Source organism: Podarcis erhardii (assembly GCF_964252035.2).
Source record: "Podarcis erhardii genome assembly, chromosome: 1".
NCBI classification, from domain to species: Eukaryota; Metazoa; Chordata; class Lepidosauria; order Squamata; family Lacertidae; genus Podarcis; species Podarcis erhardii.
In genome coordinates this window covers 65,310,597-65,330,817 of record NC_138497.1, presented here as the reverse complement: position 1 = coordinate 65,330,817, position 20,221 = coordinate 65,310,597, and the positions used below count along the sequence as shown (strand labels likewise).

General features: G+C 39.0%; 1 protein-coding gene across 7 annotated transcripts in view; it reads left to right on the top strand.

The window, feature by feature from the left end:
• Positions 1-20,221, top strand: part of LOC309325670 (doublecortin domain-containing protein 1-like) — a 263,957-nt gene that overhangs the window by 216,423 nt on the left and 27,313 nt on the right. For all 7 annotated transcript variants that reach the window (XR_014149890.1, XM_081833907.1, XM_081833906.1 and 4 more), the window contains 8 exons: positions 110-260; positions 6,548-6,706; positions 7,933-8,136; positions 8,989-9,103; positions 10,326-10,496; positions 12,515-12,700; positions 14,612-14,815; positions 16,300-16,507. Coding sequence is in view for 6 of the 7 variants with exons in the window: in XM_081833907.1 (XP_081690033.1) it covers positions 110-260; positions 6,548-6,706; positions 7,933-8,136; positions 8,989-9,103; positions 10,326-10,496; positions 12,515-12,700; positions 14,612-14,815; positions 16,300-16,507 (1,398 nt within the window). In the remaining variant the exon portion in view is untranslated. The remainder of the gene's footprint in view (positions 1-109; positions 261-6,547; positions 6,707-7,932; positions 8,137-8,988; positions 9,104-10,325; positions 10,497-12,514; positions 12,701-14,611; positions 14,816-16,299; positions 16,508-20,221) is intronic.

Sequence of the window (20,221 nt, the reverse complement as noted above, 5' to 3'; positions counted from 1 at the left end):
CTCTATAATCATGAACACTAGAGCTCATCTTGTAAGAATTTTCATCGTAAATAAGAAACCTCTTCTGTAACTTAATTAAGGCCAAGCATTCTTGCATACATTTCTCCAGATCTTGCTTTAGAAGTCAAGAATGACATTGTTGTTGGGGCCAAACTATCTGTTGAAAGAGCTACAGTGGAATTTGAAGAGAAGAAGGTTGTGGAAGAGCTGCAAGAAAAAGAAGCTACTGAAAAAGTAGAATACAATGTGGATGAATGTCTGTAAGTAATCCTAAATGATAAAACACAGTTGGTAATCCAAAACAAAAAAAAAAATCATTTGTGGAATGTTTAGGATGCAGCTATTAGGCTGCAGGGATAATTTCCATTCAGTTTTTTATGCGTTCTTCGGATGGAGGGCAGTATATGAATTTAATTAATAATATTCTTATTATTTTTTGCTTACAATTTGAAGACATTTTAATTGTTTCTCCTACTTAGGATGAATGGGAAACACTATATATATATATATATATATATATATATATATATATATATATACACACACAGTGTTTCCCATTCATATATATATATAGTTAATATTATTTTCAATGGTATAGTGACTTAGATAAAAGGGCATAGGAAATCCTTCTCAAATCTGCAGATGACAAAAAGTTGAACCTTTCAGAAATAGGAATAAAATTCAAAATGGCTTTGCTGGAATAGGATGCTGACCCAAAATTAACAAAATGAAGTTTAACTGGAGAAAAATTCCAAGTTCTGCTTTTAGGTAAGTGAAGAAAAAACAACAACAGCCAAATACACAAGTATAGCATTGGGGGGGGGTGTTAATAAATTGCAAAGGTTTTTGGAAAGGTTGCAGCTGAACATCAGTCTGTGGAAAGAAAAGCCTTTTGTTTCTGGAAGGCCAAGTCTGGATCCAACCAATAATTTCCAAATCACCCAGTCAGACCCTCATTTGAAGTTCTGTGTCCAGTTCTGGGTGCTTCACTTTACGAAGGTTATTCACAAACTGGAACAGTTCAGAAAACAACAAAGATTTTCAAAGATATGGAAAACATCATATGAATAAAGGCTGGAAGAACTGGCTGTATTTAAGTTTGGAAAAGAAAAAAAAAAATATGAGGTTGTGATGGGAGGCAGCCCAAAGGGACTTGATCTGATGGGCTCAAGTTACAGGAAATAGACTTAAAATCAATAGATTAGATCCAGAGGGGCTCCTGCTTGCATTCGGAGAAGTCTGTCATTACTACCCTCCCAGTTGCAGCCATCAGTGCCACATCCCATGTCATTCCTGAGGCTTCCCTGATCCTCGGGAGCAGCTTGAGAGGGACATATGGGCTGCAGCAAGGAGAAAGTGGCTGGACAGTCCCATTCTATGTATGCACTCACATACATTGGAATCTAGCTTGATGGACCTCAAAAGTGCTTAACTTCACCTGGAGTTCATCTCCTCTCATTTTAATTACTTATTCTTAAGGGCATCGTATTTTAAAATAAACTAACATCCATTCAAGATGTTACTGGAGGCCACGATAATCCAATTGAAAAAGAGTCCCTCCCACTGTCAAGAACCTGAAAAACTATTGTCTGTGTACAGTCCTAAGGAAAGAGGACTGAAGCAGGAAACAGTACCCATTTGAAATTGGCTGTATAAAAACAAATGCATTTACTCATTCAAGCAATAGGTGGCACTATTGTTTTCTGAAATATAGAAAAGCTGTCAATATTAGGAATAAATCATAGAAATCATAAAGTAGCTGTTACTGTTGTCCTGTAGGGTGATATTAAAATCACACCAGTGCTTGCAGCATCAGTGGGGAAATAATCATGTTCCAAAAGGGTAATAATAATATATATTTCATGTCTTCGTATGCATTATCTTCATGCATGTAAAACTCATAGGAAATGTTCCAGAAATACAATTACAGGGCATATTTCTCCAGGGCATATATAAGGGCAGATTTATCCAGGGCCACTTGTTCAGGTGATAGCTGTCATTACACTCTCTGAAACAGGAATACCGTGGGACCCTAACAGACTCTCATTTAGACAGGTTAGAATTTTTGTAGGAAGCAGACATATAAGAGCTGTTAATTCTTGCCTCGGTAAAACTGAATGAGAGCCAATAAACTGAAGCTCAATCCAGATTAGATTGAGGCACTGTTAGTGGGTGGTTCTCTAAACTGGATAAATGGGAGGTTGCCTGCTCTTGATGGGGTTACATTCCCTCTGAAGGAGCACGTATGAAGGAGCAAATAATGGAGGTCCTCCTGGATCCATTGCTCACTTGAGGCTCAGGTAGCCTTGGCACGGAGTAACTTCCATCATTTTTGGTTGGTGGCAAGGAAAGTCTATGCAATGTGTTATACATGGAGCTGTCTCTGAAGACAGTTCAGAAACTTCAGCTGGTGAAGTATTTAGAGGCCAGGTAGCACTGGCTGCAAATTAGTTCTAAATAAGGAATTAGATCTACATCAGGAGCAAGGAGGTAATAAATATTTCTGTTGTAATCTGCTGCCCCTGTGGAACCTGCCACCCAAGACAGTCACTTCACCTTGCCTCAGAGTACCTTGTTTCCCATGTAAGAAAATGTTTGATTGTCTGTGGATATAAAATCATTTGAACAGCTCATAGAATAAGTGGAATTCCTAAAAAATAAAGGAAATGATACACTAATTAAACAATCATTAAAATGAAATTTTGTATATAGCAGATGTTGGACTATATCTCTTGCCATCCTTGATTTTTGATCATGTGGACTGTGGGAGCTGAAGTCCAACATCACTGGAGGATCAGAGGTTAGCTGCCCCTGCTATAAAGTCCACCTTTTACCCTGCTTCATATTTCATTTACCTCCTGCCATTATGCTGTGTAGCTTTCTTCCTGTCCCTTCTCTGTCCTCAAACAAATAACTTGCTTAATGTGAAATGTTATGTGTTTGAACCTGCAAAATATGTTCTTATTGGCAATTTATAAGAGTTCCCATAAACTGCAAGTGGACAGCTCTGCTTGTGTGTCTTCTATTTCAAAGTTCATAAGTTGAAAGAGTAAATATGTCTTTAGAGAAGGTTTGCAGAAAGTCTTATAGACCATTTTTCAGTTTAGTGCTTAGCATTGGCCTAAGCAATTTTCTGTTGCTGGTTCAAATGTTTCGCTTCCTGAGAGAAAAACTGGATTCTGTAAATGGGTAGTTTTCCATGGCCTTGCATTAGGGATGAGGGAGAAATTAATTCAATTTACATTTAAAGGGGAATGTAACTAATTCACACTTTGCAAATCAACATGTGAACCAAAATGTGCACTATCCAAATTTTGCTGAAGAGTTTTCCAGCCAATTGATGTGCACAAAAAGGCATGAAAAATGCTTAAATTGGTTAAATGCTTATATTGTGGAGAGCTGCTTTGCAAAAATGTGTGTAAAAGACAATATTATGTACAAAAAAATGTATGTAGGAGGAGAAATTCATCTTAAAATGTTGACGAACTTTCAAAAGTACTTCAGTTCATTTTTTTTTTTTTACTTCTAATTGTAATTCTAATTTACTGACTTTTCCATTAGGCATGCAGATATTGTGTTGGACCGTTTATTATGTATTATTTGCTTTAAAAAAAAAAAAAAGATCTGATCATCCTGGACTTGACTGGAACCTACTGACTGCCAAAAAGAATTATGCCTACAAGTAAATTATGAAACTGTAAATCCTCTATGCTGAAGCGCTGGATAGCAAAAAAACACACCATGGAATTTGACCCAAATGGCTACGTTGATGGAACAAACAAAATAAGAGCAGAGATATTAGAGCTGTGTGCAAATGGTCTCTCAAATTCCTCAACCCTATTTGTAACTTGAGAAAGGTGGCGGGCTATTTGACCTTCAGGAAGAGACCTTTTATAGCGGTGATCACTGTTAGCAGTGGCAATAGCCTAGGTTCTTTCTCTGTTTGACTCCACTGTCCAGTATAAAAGCAATGGACTGCTTTTATAGACCAGGCAATAGATAGTTCCTCTTTCTGTATGAGCTTCAAATGTTTCTTGGTAGGTTACCAGCTGAAAGCCACACATGTAGTTGTATCCCAATTTATCTCTAACTGGGATTTTTCCAACCATTTACCAACTACCAACCATTTTTTTTATCTCAGTTAACCATTCACATACCAAACAATATTATAACACAGAAAAGCATTCTTATTTGTAAATTTATATAACATACTGACAAAACGTTTCCCTCAGCGTTTGCTAATTCTCCAAAGTTCCCTTGCCCCATTGCTGAGAGTGCAGAAGTGAAACAACATGAGCGTTAGGAAGCCTGCACAGGTGTCAGGAAAACAATTTGTTGTGGCAAGCTATTATCTAAGATAGGAAAGGGAAGAGGAGCAGTAACTCACTCACTCAGACACAAATCATGTAGCTAACACTAATGAAGTGGATTTATAATGCCTCTGTAGTTGATTTAGATTCCCCCCCCCCCAAAAAAAAGTATTTCTTGCTGAAAAGGCTGAGAACTCTCCTGTTGTTTAGTATCTTTAAAGCACCAAGTAGATACAAACTTCTGGCCTGCCTACTGATATTTATGACCTTCATGTGAGGTGGGTGGGGAGAGGAATCACAACCCTTGGGATTTTTCTCTTGACTCAGGAAACACATTTATCTCACTCTATTCTGAAGAAAGATTTCACAACCTGTTTAGGTAGGTCTGTGTACATCATAAGAACATAGTACAGTGGTACCTCGGGTTACAAACACCTCGGGTTACAAACACGTTGGGTTACAAACTCCGCTAACCCGGAAGTAGTACCTCGGGTTGAGAACTTTGCCCCAGAATGAGAACGGAAATTGTGTGGTGGTGGTGCGGCAGCAGCAATGAGAGGCCCCATTAGCTAAAGTGGTACCTCAGGTTAAGAACGGTTTCAGGTTAAGAATGGACCTCCGGAATGAATTAAGTTCGTAACCAGAGGTACCACTGTAGGTATGTTATAAGAGCCATCACTTCTGGTATAAGAATCATCTTATCATAGCACATACAGTGGAACCTCGGGTTAAGTACTTAATTTGTTCCGGAGGTCCGTTCTTAACCTGAAACTGTTCTTAACCTGAAGCACCACTTTAGCTAATGGGGCCTCCTGCTGCCGCTGTGCCGCCGGAGCGCAATTTCTGTTCTTATCCTGAAGCAAAGTTCTTAACCTGAAGCACTATTTCTGGGTTTAGCGGAGTGTGTAACCTGAAGCGTATGTAACCTGAAGCGTATGTAACCTGAAGCGTATGTAACCCGAGGTACCACTGTACCACGGATTTTCTGTCAATGGGAGAATAAGATTTTCATAAGATTTAATTTATTTATCTGAATCATTTAAAGACTGCCTTTCATCCAGTTATGATCACCGGGGGGGGGGGCATGTTCCCACAATAAAAAATAAAGTTACTATTTGTCACTAAACATTAGATAAAACCAGGAGTTTACAACATTGCAAGGCTCAAGCTAGCAGATATTTCAAAGGCACTCTTTCAAGTATTTAAATTCTAAGTTATTTCAGGGCCTTATAAGTCTGGGTGGCATATAAGCAGCAGTGCAGGTTCTGGAAAATTGATGTTACATGACTCTTGCTGGGTTCAACATTCAGCACTTTGTGAACAACAGTTCTTTTCATAAAATGGCTGAAGTCTGGTTATGATTCCTCCAAGCCACCTGCTAGTGACTAACATAGCTGCTAAATCCAGTGCATGAAACTATGAAATGTTCCTTGAGGAGCACTGTTCTTAGAGTAGTATCTCTTGTGTTGTCTCTTGCAAGAGATACTAGTCTACAAGAGATACTACTCTGAAGAAAGGTTTTTATAACTGAAAGAAACTTCCAGATGCATTATTAATGTGTATGACCACTGCATTTAATTTGTATACTTAACTGAATGACTCAGATTGGCATTTCAGTGTCATTTGACCTTACTATTTACAACCCCGTTCCTCCATCTACACCCAAGTAATATAAGCCTGTCAACTGAGGATAACTCTTGATGCATCTAATGAGCTGAATTATAGTCTACAAAAGATTGTACCATAATAAATGTGTTATTTTTTAGCTATTTCCAGACTTTGTTGTTTATACCTTCCTTTGTTGGTTGTACATGGGATTACCTCAAGAAACTATAGTCCTAGCACCTGTTTGAGTGCAGTCTTCTTCCTCCCTCCCTCTATTTTTGGTGCTCCCCCATTTTTTTTCTTCCCATAAGGTAGAAGTAATATCCACACAGTGATAAATTAAAGTGTTGGTTTATATGCTTCCCACGTAACCCCAAAGTTTTGTAGTAGTATGAACTGTAAGGTTGGATAAGGAAACACTGTTGAGTACACAATCTTAAGAAATGTAAAACTACTGTCTGAATCATTTAGACTGCAATTCTGCACACAGTTTAACTGCCATTAACTGTTTCAGCTGCTAATCTCTTAATAATCCTTAGTTTTAATTAATGACTTAACTTTTTATGAGAAATTTAAACTGGTGACAATCAGCAGTGCTTCAAATTTCATATTGAATTTTATATTTTTTTCAGGACTTCACATGCAAAATCTCATCTTAAAGCAGATGCATCTTATACACCCATGAAATATGCTTGGCAACAAAATCTCTATGATTTTGATGAGGACTGCAGCCTTCAGAAAGATAAAGATGAACTGTTCTTTGAAGATGCAGAGTTATATAAAAAATACAGGTCAGGTCATATATTTATATTTCCTAAATTGTTTTTAGGACAGAATCTAGCAGTTTGGGCCACCACCATTCTGTAAAATCACTTGCTATCCACCCTAATCTCTTTCCATACTTTGTGGAATTAGAAATTTGCAGAAACGGTAATCACGTCCCTCTTATAATTTGGGATGGAGGCAGTGGCAGAGCTTCATGCTACTGCTCCAGGGGGGCAGGGAGCAGGCGGGGGCATGACTGGTGTGCATCCTGAGGGTGTGGCGCGCTGCCTGCAGGGGCGTGGCGCACGTCCTGGGGGTGTGGCGCACCGCCCACAGGAGTGTGTTGCTCAGCTCGGGCGGGGGGGCAGCCGCGATGGCACCCCATCAGGATTGCGCTGCTGGGGGCGGTGCGCTGCCCCCGCTCCCCTCTTCCTCCCCCAGTGGATGGGGGATAACTGGGGCTGCATTAGTTGCACCATTGAATCTTAGGTTCACAACAGTCATTTCATAGTCCCCTAACAGCTTCTAGTACCCAGGCTCTGAAAGTCATACAAATGTTACCTAAGAATGCTGACTCTACAGAAGAGAAAGAAGTTTGTTGGATATAAACCTGGTGGGAAGAAGAAAAGGAACAAGAAAGTTGGGTTAAAAGCAAAGTTGCATTAAAAAACTCTTTAATTGTCTAAAAGGAAGAGTCAAAATGTCTTTACATGTTTTGAAATATTTTACAAACTAATTTGAAGGGTCTTCATTATTCCGTTGCCAGCTCACAGTGACATATCATTTGTATTCTGTTTTCTCTCTGTGACTTTAAAAATGAAGTCAGACTGAAGAGACTTGCTGGACTGTATTTCAGTGTATCTTATTTCCAAAGTTTCAAGTAAGCAGAGAGAAGCACAATACATCTTAGATAAAGGTGAAGTCTATTCCAGTATTGTATGGTGTCTAGAAAACTTCTTTATGAGGCTTAATCAATAAGCTCCTCTATGCTCTCCCTCCAGACCATTCTATACTTTCAGTTGATCTCTCTTTCCACAATTTCACCTTTCCACCTACCCAGTTTCTCAATAACTGTGCTCAACTTTCTTTGTATTATGGTATGTATCTGAATTCAGATGTCAAAAGCACAAGTTGTAGAAGTAAACAAAGTTTTGGCACACTTCATTTGCCTTGCTCTTTTTTGTCCATTACCATGCAATGAAATATTTACAGAGCATTTTTCTGCAGCTCTATGTCTTTTTGTTTACTTCAGGCATCAGCCTAAACTGACTGAAGATTTGCAGAAAACTCATCATCAACAGTTTGAATTTAGAAATGGGAAGATTATCAACTGTAGCTTTCGAAATCTTGCTTTAGGTGTGGAGAATTCTGATCTGCGTTCTGGCGCTGAAGTGGTTTTGTTGGAAAAGAAATGTGACAGTATCAATCAACACTGGATATGGAGAGAGGATAGCAGGTGAACGTTCACTGTCGGAAATGTGGTAGAATTTCACAAGAATTAAATTGCATTATTAGTGGGACTTCCAATCAGGCTAGGCTACTTTTTCATTTCACTTGTTCTTTAAGTGCAGATACTGCAGGCCTCAACCACCAGCTACCGGTAGTTCTAACATTTTCTAAGATGGTCTTTCAAAAATGAAAGCATCTTAGACAAGGGGCTAAGAAAACAGCCAAAATTATAATTTTTGTTTACAAAAGACCCTGCATTTTAGTCTTAAATATGCTACACTTTCTGTGAACCCTTGTGCATAGCTCAGCCTTAGTATGTGTAACTGCAATAACCCAATATTTTATTCTTCTTTACCCTTTCCCTTTGTCTGTTGAATCCCTTACATCAAGTTCTACATTATAAGCCACTTGGGGCAAGGACTTGTCATCTCAACTTTTTGTAAAGCGCCATGTTACATGGATGGTGCCTATTTATTGTTTTTAATTATTTATTTACTTAGCAAAATTCAACAAAACTTCCAAGTCCTTTACAAGAAACCTTTCTTTGTCACCTCCCGCCTTTTCTTCTTACTCCTTTCCTTCTCACCTCACTGTCACAGAACTTTGGAGACAGAAGATGAAGCCCCTTGAGGTCACACTCTGGGGATGAGGGTGAGCAAGCCCTAAGACTCGCTGCTGCACTCTGTGGCATTAAAATGTCCATGCAGCACTTTGTGTAGAACCAGTTCAGTGTTATTACTTAAAAAGATATCTTTAGAAGAATCTAAAAGTGAGATATACATTTAGCAAGGAAAAAATCTTTTTTAACAACAGCAACAACAACTGTCTTCTGATTTCCACCTGACTTTTCTGTTCCTAGGACATTTCATCTTGTGCTGGACCCACAATTAGTGCTAGCGGTATCGATGCCCAGCATACTCAATGGGTATCCAAAGAGTCCTCTGGAAATGCAAGGGTGTCCTGTCGTCCTTCAGGTAAAACTGTTTGTGTGCTTATATAGTTTTACACTGCTTATATGCCAAAGTGGCTTCTAAGTACTTTACAACTATAAAATGAACTTATAATTAACACTGACATTAAAACATCCTCAATTAAAATATACAATGAAACATTAAAAACATAATAATTAACACACTTGGAATTGGTTAAAACAATAGCAACAGAAGATCAGTTCAAGGGAGGAATGCTTGCCTAAACAGGTATGTTGGCACATAATGGCAACTCAGATGGGGACTTCTGCATTTCAACAGAGAGGGTGTTCCATAACATTCACCTTAACAGGTTTCATTAGGTGATCATAGTGCCCTTACTGTGCAGGGAAGAAGATAGTTTTTCAGGTAACCTGGTTCAGAGTTATTTAGGGCTTTGTATTTAAGCAGTCGAACCTTAAAACTAGCTCAGTAGCTAATAGGCAGCCCTTGCAGGTCCCTCAGCACTAGCGTGATACCTCTGATAAGGAACACCAGTCATTACCCAAGCTGCAGCATTCTGCATCAGCTGCAGCCTCCAGACCAGCGGCACGGGAAGCCCCACATAGAATACATTGCAGTAATCCAGACATGAGGTCACCAACGCATGTGTCACAGTGGCCAAGTGATCCCTGTCCAGGAAGGGTGCAGTTAACCAGAAAGGCAGCAATGAGGTCAGGCTGAAATCACATGATTCACACACCTTGCCCAAACCAGTGTTAACCATTTTGTGTGGCACAGTGTGCTGTTGGAGGAAGAGTGTCAGCTGCTGGCTTTCATGGCTTGGAGCAGAAGTCTCAATAATTTGGCCTGTCCAGAAGGCTTTTCAAATGTTGAAATTCACCCAGATTTATATGTAGTTATTAAAGGCAAACAAAGTTCTCTTCCTTTTATTTCAGCTAACCCATATATATTGACCAAGAAAAATGCTAGAGAGAGGAGGGAACTGTATTGTAGAGGTGTTTCCCAATGTCATTCTTATTATTTAGTGGCAATGACCTAGCAATGAATAAGTCCTGCAAAGGCTATTATAACTGCATGTACAACAAAGCTAAAAACCAGCAGGATGCTGAAGAAGAAGAGGAAGAGGAGGAGGAGGGAAGGCATATATCTTACCAGATAAACCTGAATATTTTAAAACATTTTCTTTAAAAATACCAGTTTGGAAAGAGAGAATGCAAAAAAATAAAAATCTTAAAACAGGATGGCCTATTTTATGTTCTTACAGAAACACAAAGAATGTAAAAATGGAGCTGCCAATCAAAGGTGGAATTACACAGAAACTACAAAGGTTATTAGTGCCTTTTACAGTACAACCCTGGATCAAGAAATCACAGCAGCAAATTATTCTTCGATTTGCACATTTTCCGTGGCCAGCACAGAGAAAATCGACCAACCAGTAAGTAATTTTTGTTTTCTGTATAGACCAGAGAAATTTGACTTCGTGAAATCAAAAGGGTGGACATGTCTAGATGTATCTGTGCACCAATACCCAATAGAAAGAGATATCAAATATTCCACTTCTTGTTGTCTGTGGTTAACAGAAGGAACAATTACAGATAGGTAGCCGTGTTGGTCTGCCATAGTCAAAACAAAACAAATTCCTTCCAGTAGCACCTTAAAGACCAACTAAGTCAGTTCTTGGTATGAGCTTTCGTGTGCATGCACACGAAATCTGAATCTGAAGAAGTGTGCATGCACATGAAAGCTCATACCAAGAACTGACTTAGTTGGTCTTTAAGGTGCTACTAGAAGGAACAATGATAAGGCAGGAATCAGGCTAGTGTAAAATCATGTGATTCATGCACACTCTTAGAAAACACATTGTTTTATGGCACAATAAAGACTAATAAATTTATTATGACAGTTTGATGGTCTTCAGGGAGACTGGTTGGGGGACTTTTCACTACTGGTTGGGGGACTTTTCACTACTCCAAAACATATTCTAAGGTGGTCATCCTTGAACAAACAAATTTAAATGCAGATGGCAATCTGAGAGTGTTCAATGTTATCACATTGTGGATTGAATTGGTGCAGTGGAACTTTAGTTTAGCATACCAGTTGACGTACCAATACCAAAATGTTTGCGTTTTCAACTATTGTTCCTTGTGCGTAGTCACTGTTAATAAGGTAATTATCACCATCTGTGCTTTTCTGCATTTCCTTTCCTTCTGATCTCACTGCTTACAACCCCTCTCCCCCCCCCCATGTACATATGTACCTGCCACTCAGGATGCCACTTCATGTATTTGATGAAAGCTTATGCCATAATAAATGCATAAGTCTTAATGTGCTACAAGACTCTTTGTTGAGTTAGCATCTTGCAGCAAAAATAGCTACACCCCTGGAAATTGTTGCATTGTTTTATGTTCGTTTTGTGAAACTATTGGGAAGTTCTTCTTCACAGATCTCATTGAAGTGAATGGGATCAGTGAAAGGGTACAAAGTACCCTAATGCGATTATGTGGATTTTATGGGAAACATGTGGAGGTTATCCATCTTAACGAACAGTGTGGTTCACGTACTAAAACACCAACATGGAAGCTGCTTTTCTGTCAGTTCATACCATGGTGTAGCCTTTGCAAACCTACTACTACTATGTGTGTTTGGGGGGGCATGAATCACACCGATCTCCACCACTTTATTGTTATCTCAGTTACAGTTGGTTTGTTGGGGCCTTCGTGATTGGTTCAGTTCAAGTGAAATTGGCCTTCAAAGCCCTAAATGTCTTGGGACCTCAATATAGGCAGGAGTCTCTCATCCCATATCAGCCTATCTATGTCATAAGATCTTTGGTTTGAGGTCCTTCCTGAGTGCTTTGCTTTTCCGCAGTGGCACCCCATCTTTGGAGTGCCCTCCCCAAAAAGGTATGCTTGGCATTGACATTACAGTCTTTGTGGCACCCCATTAAGACTTGAAAAGAAAAAATGCCCAAGCATTGTAAAGGTTTATGTTACCTCAGAATACAATCACATGCATGTCCACTCATTGAGATCACTCAGACTTACTCCCAGGTACTCATCCATTCTATAAAGGTGCATTTAAAAACAACAACCAAGGATTCCATTTTAACAGAAATAATATTATGCAACAACATTTTTTTTTAAAAAAAGTTATAATAAAAATATATACATTTTAGGGAAATGTTACCTCCCCCCCCCCCCCGGCAAGAAAAAAAAGAGAGCGAACATGACATCTGTTATTCAAAAACTAGCTGTCTGTATCCAAGTTAGGAAAATATTAAGATGTATTTGTTTATGTATTTTTAATTCAAATACATCTTCGTGTTTTCCAAACTTTTTGGATGTAAACAAGTTTTTGAATAGTAGATGTCATATTGGATCACTGCATTTTTATTATGGGTTCTGCCCATCCCAACCCCCATTTTTAAATGGTTTCAACCATTTTTATTTATAGGGCTACTATTTTCTTTCACCGTGTGGAAAGCAGAAGGTAAAGATATGCTTGGCTTGTGCAAGGACCATAAGAGGAAAGAAGGACCTGAAAAGGTTGCACCCTGGTACTGTATTCTCCTGTGCCTCTGGTTCTGAGGAAGGAAAGCATTTATCCATCTGGCCCTATAAGTGCCTTGATGTTAACAAGGTTTGTGACAGTGTTCCTGCTTTTCAATGACACCTCCTGCCATGTATATATGCATTTAGTGTAATCCACCAGCTGGCAATGTTACAGCCTTCTCTTGTAGAGCACTTTGAAATATTGGCAATCTGTATTTCAATCTGGAGATTAAAATGAGATTAGATTCACAATTTTTCTTGCTGGAAAATACTAGACACAGGTTACTATGGACTTAGGCACTCTGCAGATGCTTTAGGGCTATTTCACTTTAAGTATAGTTTTAAACATTTTAAAACTTATCCTGGATTATGTAAAGATCCTACTTTGATCAAAGTATTGTTTCTCAGCCAAAGTTTCCTATCTGGTAGCTGCTCTCAAGACTTTGGAACTTCCTTCCTAGAGAAATGAGACTGACTCCCTCCTTGTCCTTCTGCCAGCAGGTGAAGACATTCTTGTTAGGGAAATTTTAAATGATTGATGTTTTGATGTATTTTTAATCTCTGTTGAAAGCTGTCCAGAGTGGCTAAGGAAACCAAGCCAGATGGGCGGGGTACAAATTATTATTATTATTATTATTATTATTATTATTATTATTATTATTATTATTTTATTGTTTCAGCAGGCTTTGGGGAACTATTTTTAAGGAAAGGGCTGGTGCTGTGTTGCTTTTATTGTAATGGTCTGTATTGATTAACACAGGTCATATATGTATTCTATTAATGTTTAATTGTTTTTTAAATTATTTTTTTCCTGTTTTTAGCTGTGAGCCACGTTGAGTCCCTGTCAAACAAAAAGGCAGGATATAAAACAAATATAGTTATAATTATGATCTGTTAAATGCAACAATACTAGCCAATGCCATATAATTATTTTATAATGATCTCCCCAATTTTTATATAATTATCTCCCCACTTTTTATCTTTACTGCTATATTCAAACACACACCAAGGATACTATCCATAATGTAAGATTTTGTTAATCTTATGACCAGATGCCCTGCTAAATTTATTAATTAACATAAGCACATTCTTAAATGATTTTTCTGGCTCTCTTAAAAAAAACTATGCCACATCATCTATGTAAAGATTTGTCTATAAAATGCTTTAAATTGTAAGGTATATTTATAGTCAGATTCTCTGAGCAATTCTGTCATTTGCAAGATTCCCACTAAGTACTGCACTGTATCCAATGAAAAGGACCTTTCCCTAGAAGCTTATAAGCCTATTAAAAGTCAACAACATGGAATATGGTTGACAATTTGACCCTTGGGGGCACATATACTGTTTACCAGATCAGCAGAGTAGCTTTTCAGGCCTTACCACAATAAGAAAAGTATATAAAAAATTACGTTTTTTTGGGGGGGGGGTATTCATCTAGATGTAAGTGGCAAAATAGCAAGCAATTTTTTTTACTGTCTGAACATTTGAGAAAGAAGGGCTTAAAATCCTGGTTAGTAGTCTAGGAGTAATTTTCTTTTGAGATGTAATATGTAACGAGGGCAGTGCGTTTTTCTGGGGGGATGCAGGGGTGAGCATACCCCTAAACATTTTGTGAATCTAAGTTTGGCCTCATTGAGGGGCAGTATTTCAATATGAGTAGGAAAATGAGAGTACCCCTGAACCTTTTTTTTTAAGGAAAAAAAGCACTGAACGAAGGTGTAACCTTAAATATGTGGGGAGGTTAGTGAAAGCATTTGTTCAGGAGTGTCTGTTCACCAAAAGGCAAATCCAGTTCACATTCAGTTTCATATAAAGGCATCACAGAAGTGTGAGGGTGTCCTGTGTAGTTCACAGCTCTGTGCAACTCATAGTGACATATGCAAATAATAGTCACATCATCCATTTTCTCAGAAGGAACAGCACTTGAATCAATGAGTTACCATTTAAAAATTCACTTTAACAGAAGTTATGATTGCATCTTCTTCCGTTTATCCTAAAGACTGATTTGTCCACGTCTGAAGCTGAATCCACCTTACATTATTTAGAAGAATTTCTAGCATCTTTGAGGACAGAAACATCATTGCAAATAATCTCAGAAAAGATGTCTGCAGCTGTTAACCAAAGAGCAGTGAAAATAATTGCATACAGAAATGGAGCTGGTTACAGAAATGGGCAGCTAATTGTTGCTAATACATTCCCTATGGTGAGTAGCAATCATCTAGAGATCATCCTAACAGAATTGACCTGGACAAGCAGTAGGTACCAGATCATGGGCAAGAATCTCATACCAACAGCTGGGGAGAGGGGTTAGATAGGGTGTGTGTGTGGTGGAGAATGGTGAACACATCCTCGCCTGGCACTGTTGTTTTGATCAACTATTTTTATTATTTCTTCCACGAGGGAAGGAAAGACAATTTTTATTTATTTTACCAGGCAACAAAAAGTTTTGTGTCGGCCCTGACACGTTCTCTAGTATATGTAAAGAGGCTCATTTAATGTTTTGACAACAGAGTATAGACATAAACCATTAAATTGTCCTCGTGTCATTATCTCATGTTAAATGCTAATGCATGTTTGGAAAAAAGTTTATCTGGTATTGACTTAACAAAAGGTTTCCATATTGCTGATATCTACAACCGAACCAATTATCTTGTGCATTCAAGGACAAATTAGACATGACCTTAGAGAGGCACCACTTTAAGTTTCATGAGTGTTTTTACTGTTGCAAATAACAGCGGCGAGGGATGAAGGGAGAATGAACCACCGGGACTGGAACTAAAAGGGGTGAGATGGAGAAACTAACCCGTTTTTCCTGCTGTGATTCCAACAAAACTTCCCCTGACATTGTTGTTTGCATTGGGAAGAAAGCTCCCATTGGCACCATTAGCAGCTTTCCATCTAATGCAAATAGCAGCTGTGGGGCAGTTTTTGTTGGCACCCCCTTTCTCGTGTTTCTCATGCTTTGCAATCTGTTGCTGGTTCCTGAGAGAGGGATGCACAGAGAGCTTAGAGCTGTGTGGGAGCAGCAATCGAACCAATACGATGCTCCTGCCATCATACCCACACGACCACACTGAGCTCTGTGCCTCACCCGTTTCCTTCTCAGGAACCAGCAGTGCCACCTAGCATTGGGGAGGCAGGTGAGCAACGCCACCTTGCCTGCACCACTTTGCCAACCACTACTGACACAACTTAAAAGTGATGCATTTAGTGCCGCGTGTAGTTTGGTCCTCGTTGCATAAAATGTGAGGGCACACAAAGATGCAGAAATATTGCCTTATAATATCTCTAATGGCATGAAATGATTAGAACAGGCACCCCCAAACTCGGCCCTCCAAATGTTTTTTTGGGACTACAACTCCCATCATCCCTGACCACTGGTTCTGATAGCTAGGGATGATGGGAATTGTAGTCCCAAAACATCTGGAGGGCCGAGTTTAGACTAGGACTGAGGTGACCCACGTTCAAATATCCACTCTGCCAAGAAGCTCTTGGAGTAAACTTCTGCTAGCCTAAGCTACATCTCAGGGTAGGTGTGAGGAGAAAAGGGAGGGGAGAGAGCCTATATGCTGCTTGGAGGAATAAATAACAGAAAGAAAACTCTGAGAATGGCAATTTAAGCATTTTTATTAAATATTTGGACTTAGTAAGCTTAATTATATGTCATTAACTTTTCCCCTTCTGTAGCTGCTTTCTTTATGCACAAGACGACTTGAACTTAACAGGACAGCAAGTAGACTGTACACAAGTGAAGGGACCTTAATTCTTACACTGAAGGATTTAGTCTTCAGCGCTGTAAATGATTATTTCAGAAAGCAGGAGTCTGAAAAACGAGGTGAAGGAGCAACTTTTGTTCCTGGCTTTAACGAAAACGCATCTGTGTTGCTTGTGAAAGGTAAAATACCACCCTCAGCAAGTTCCCAATTAAATTTCTCTTTAACTAGTATGTAAATTATTTCACTTCACAGAGCTAACTTTTTTGTAGTAAAGCTATAGGGAGCCTGTTTGCTGGTATGCTGCCAAGAAATATCTTGGAAGTCTCTCACTTTGTTTTCTATTTTCACAAAGAATAATGGCGTCTCATGGAGAAAAGATTAATGTTGGTACACTGTATTTGAACAAATGTTTAAATTTTTGTTTTATTTTAGAACGCTTCTGCAGCTTCTAATTACCATAGTTATTTGTACAATACATCTTATCATGAATCTTTAAATGGGCCAAATATTACTTTACATACACATACATTGTGAAAGCATATACATTTAGCTTATGTTCAGATGGAAGTTATATATTATATATCTTTTTTATATATTATTCTTTTTTAAAATATATTTTTATTAATTTTCCAATATCGTTTCAATAGCAGCCTCATTCTAACAATACCAATTTTATCCAATTAATACAATTATTAATGCCAGTTATTCAGATGTCAAATTATACAATTTATTTCAACTGGCCCCCTCACATGCTAGAGTTGAGGAGTTCATTCTTCTACCTTTTTTCTGCATTCCAAAATTTTAATAATTTCCATTCCATTCAGATATAACAAACCCTTATATAAGACCTACAACCTTGTGATTTCTATTTGTGTTGGTGTAATAGATAATGAAATGAAATATGCTCCTAGTCCAAACCTTTTACATCCTTGTAGCTGGGTTGTTTTTGCAGTTTCTTATCTCATCGTCTCTGGCACGCGCCTGTAGTTTACTTCAGTTACAATCCAATTAACAGGATAACCTGTGTTTCCAGGAATGGGATGGGGGGGGTCATGGCAGCCGTAGTGCTCTGTGCACCCAGTGCCTTTGCCTGCCCTCACATTCCATGGGGAAGCGAGTGCCAGACCACCAGACAAACTGTGGGTTAAGGTCTGGTCCCTCTTACAGCTGAAGACAAAAGCAGATAATGAAATTCCCCGATCATTATTTGATTATCTCTGTCTGTCCCTCTCCCATGGTGTTGGGGAGACTCCATTCCTGCCGCACTGGAAACAGGAAGCTGGTGGAGGTTAAAATTCAGTAGTCTGCAGGCATACTCACTCCAGGGTTCACTCCAGACAGTGGCAAGCTTGAACATTTGCCCAGGCACTAAGATCAGTGAAGGGCTCACCATCCTAAGAGTGCTACCATTTCCACCTTGCTCAAATTATATTTTGAGACCACTTTCCCCTGTAATTACACGTGTAAGTCACACCGAGTTACTTTAGTTAGAGAGCCTAAAAGACTATGTAGCACAAGAAATACAGGTTGTGATACTTCCACGCAAAGTTCAGCCGCATATGAGTACAGTAACCATTCACAACAGCACTGATAAGCAATAAAACTCAGCCCTATTAAGTCCAAAACAAATATAATCAAACTTGATGATAAATTCCAGTTCAGCAGTTTAGTGCTGGATTCTCCTGAAAGAATGGTGAATTTCATATTCGGATCTGAGCACTTGGGGGACTGAAATGTTCTCCCAATGGGTTCACAAAAAACATATGTTAGAATTATCTGTATAGTGCCACAATATTCTTCTGTTGTTTTTGCAGCAACCCATCTGGAATTTACCGTATTTTTTGCTCTATAAGACTCACTTTTCCCCTCCTAAAAAGTAAGGGGAAATGTGTGTGTGTCTTATGGAGCGAATGCAGGCTGCGCAGCTATCCCAGAAGCCAGAACAGCAAGAGGGATTGCTGCTTTCACTTCACAGTGATCCCTCTTGCTGTTCTGGCTTCTGAGTCAGAATATTTTTTTTCTTGTTTTCCTCCTTCAAAATCTAGGTGCGTCTTGTGGTCTGGTGCGTCTTATAGAGCGAAAATACGGTATTTCAGTGAATATATGCAAAGTATGTGGGAATTCCTTTTTCTCAATGAAGCAAAAGAAATTATGAGTCTGCAACCATACAGTGTGCAAAGAAACATGTATTTGTTAAGTTTAAATTCCTGCTTTATTTTTTAGTACCACTGAAAACAACTTTCTATATAATTTCTGTCTCTTGTTAAGCATAGCCATTCTTGTCTAGTGCAGTATTGATCTAGCTTTCAAGAATTCAATTCTATATTTATATTGGAAAGAGTTGTATATATTTTCAAAAAAGTATACCTTTGATCATTATCTAAAAATGAAGCATGGGGCACGTTTCCCTTTTATCATCTTGTTATGTTTTTAATATAGGTCTAGTTTACTTTTGGGGCTCTTTTTACATGTCTGTATTTTTCTTTTAAGTATTTCTTTCCTATGTATTATTTCCCAATCTTTATCAAATATACTCAGAAAAAGGGCTCATCTTATCTGCTTTAGTCCCCTTTATTTTCCTTCCTATTGATTTCCTAAGCAGTACCCAAGCCCACTAGAGTCTTCTCATTATAAGTTTGCTGCTGCTTTATATTAGGCATCTTTCAGCTTATGAAGTTTACAGATTTTTATCTCATCCACTCAAAAATTTAAAGCAAAAGGTTCGAAAAACATACTTAAAAATCAGTTCAGCACACTGAAGATTGGCAATTACCCATCATTTCTTCCTCTCAGCGAAAGAAAAGGCTAATACTTCTTTGAAATTTAGTAAATATAGCTGATATCTGTTGCGTAAATAAACTTTATTATTTTGTATTTGATAAAGTATTCGCTTTGTGTGGTAGATGGAAGCCCACTATCACATTTAGGGGCGTGGGAGAGCAAAGCCAAGGAAAGAAACAACAACAGAAGAAACATTCTGAAATAAGATGTTTTCTGAATAAGTTGTGAGAAATATTAAACTTCCGGGTCGGCGCCATCGCCGAATGGCGGACTCCCTCCGAGCTCCGGAGGGAGCCTGCACGGCAGGGGCTGGGTCCTACCGCACCGGCGATGCGGGGACCCTTAAAAACCACGGCCACGGGGGCCGTGGACATGGAGACTCGGCTGACACCGTTAGCGCCCTCCCGACTCGTGAAGGAGCCTTTTTAAAGGCTACGGATCGGGTGCCGGGGAGAAGCGTGGTGTTTTGAGTCCTCTGCTATCCCTGCCGTGCGAAGCCGCATGCCATTCGGCGGAGAGCGCTGGCTTCTTCCTTTGAAAATTCGGACCTAAAAGAACAACCTGTAAGTAATTGGAACTTGGACTAAAAAGAGGGACAAAAATTTTAAAAATTTCGGAGCGAGCGGGGGAGGCGCAAAAAAGGAAGTCAGCCACCCCCTCCATTGTAGAAGGGTCAAAGCAAAGGATCTGATAACTAAGATCGGAGTAACATCATTTTGGCAAGTTTTTAACCTCACGAGTGAAGAATATGAGATTGAGCTGGAGGAGGAAAGTAGAATTCGGACTTAAAAACAACCCCCCCTGGAACCCCGGGAGCGATCGATGACGGAGTTTGGAGAGGAGAAAGGCAAGTTTTGACAGCTGTCAAAGAGCTGTCAAAGCGGAAAATAAGATAGAGACTATGTTACAAGGACTTTGCTGGTTATATTTGTTATAAATTGGATACAAATTGTTTTAAATAAGGATTACAAAGTTACTAGGGCTAATGGATGCGATCTGGAAGAGAACTCAGTTTTTGCAATCCACCTAGAGGAGCCGAGGGATATTACAAGTTTTAGCTGGAAATTGGAACTGAACTGTTTATCTCCTGGGAAACTGCAGAAATGGAACAT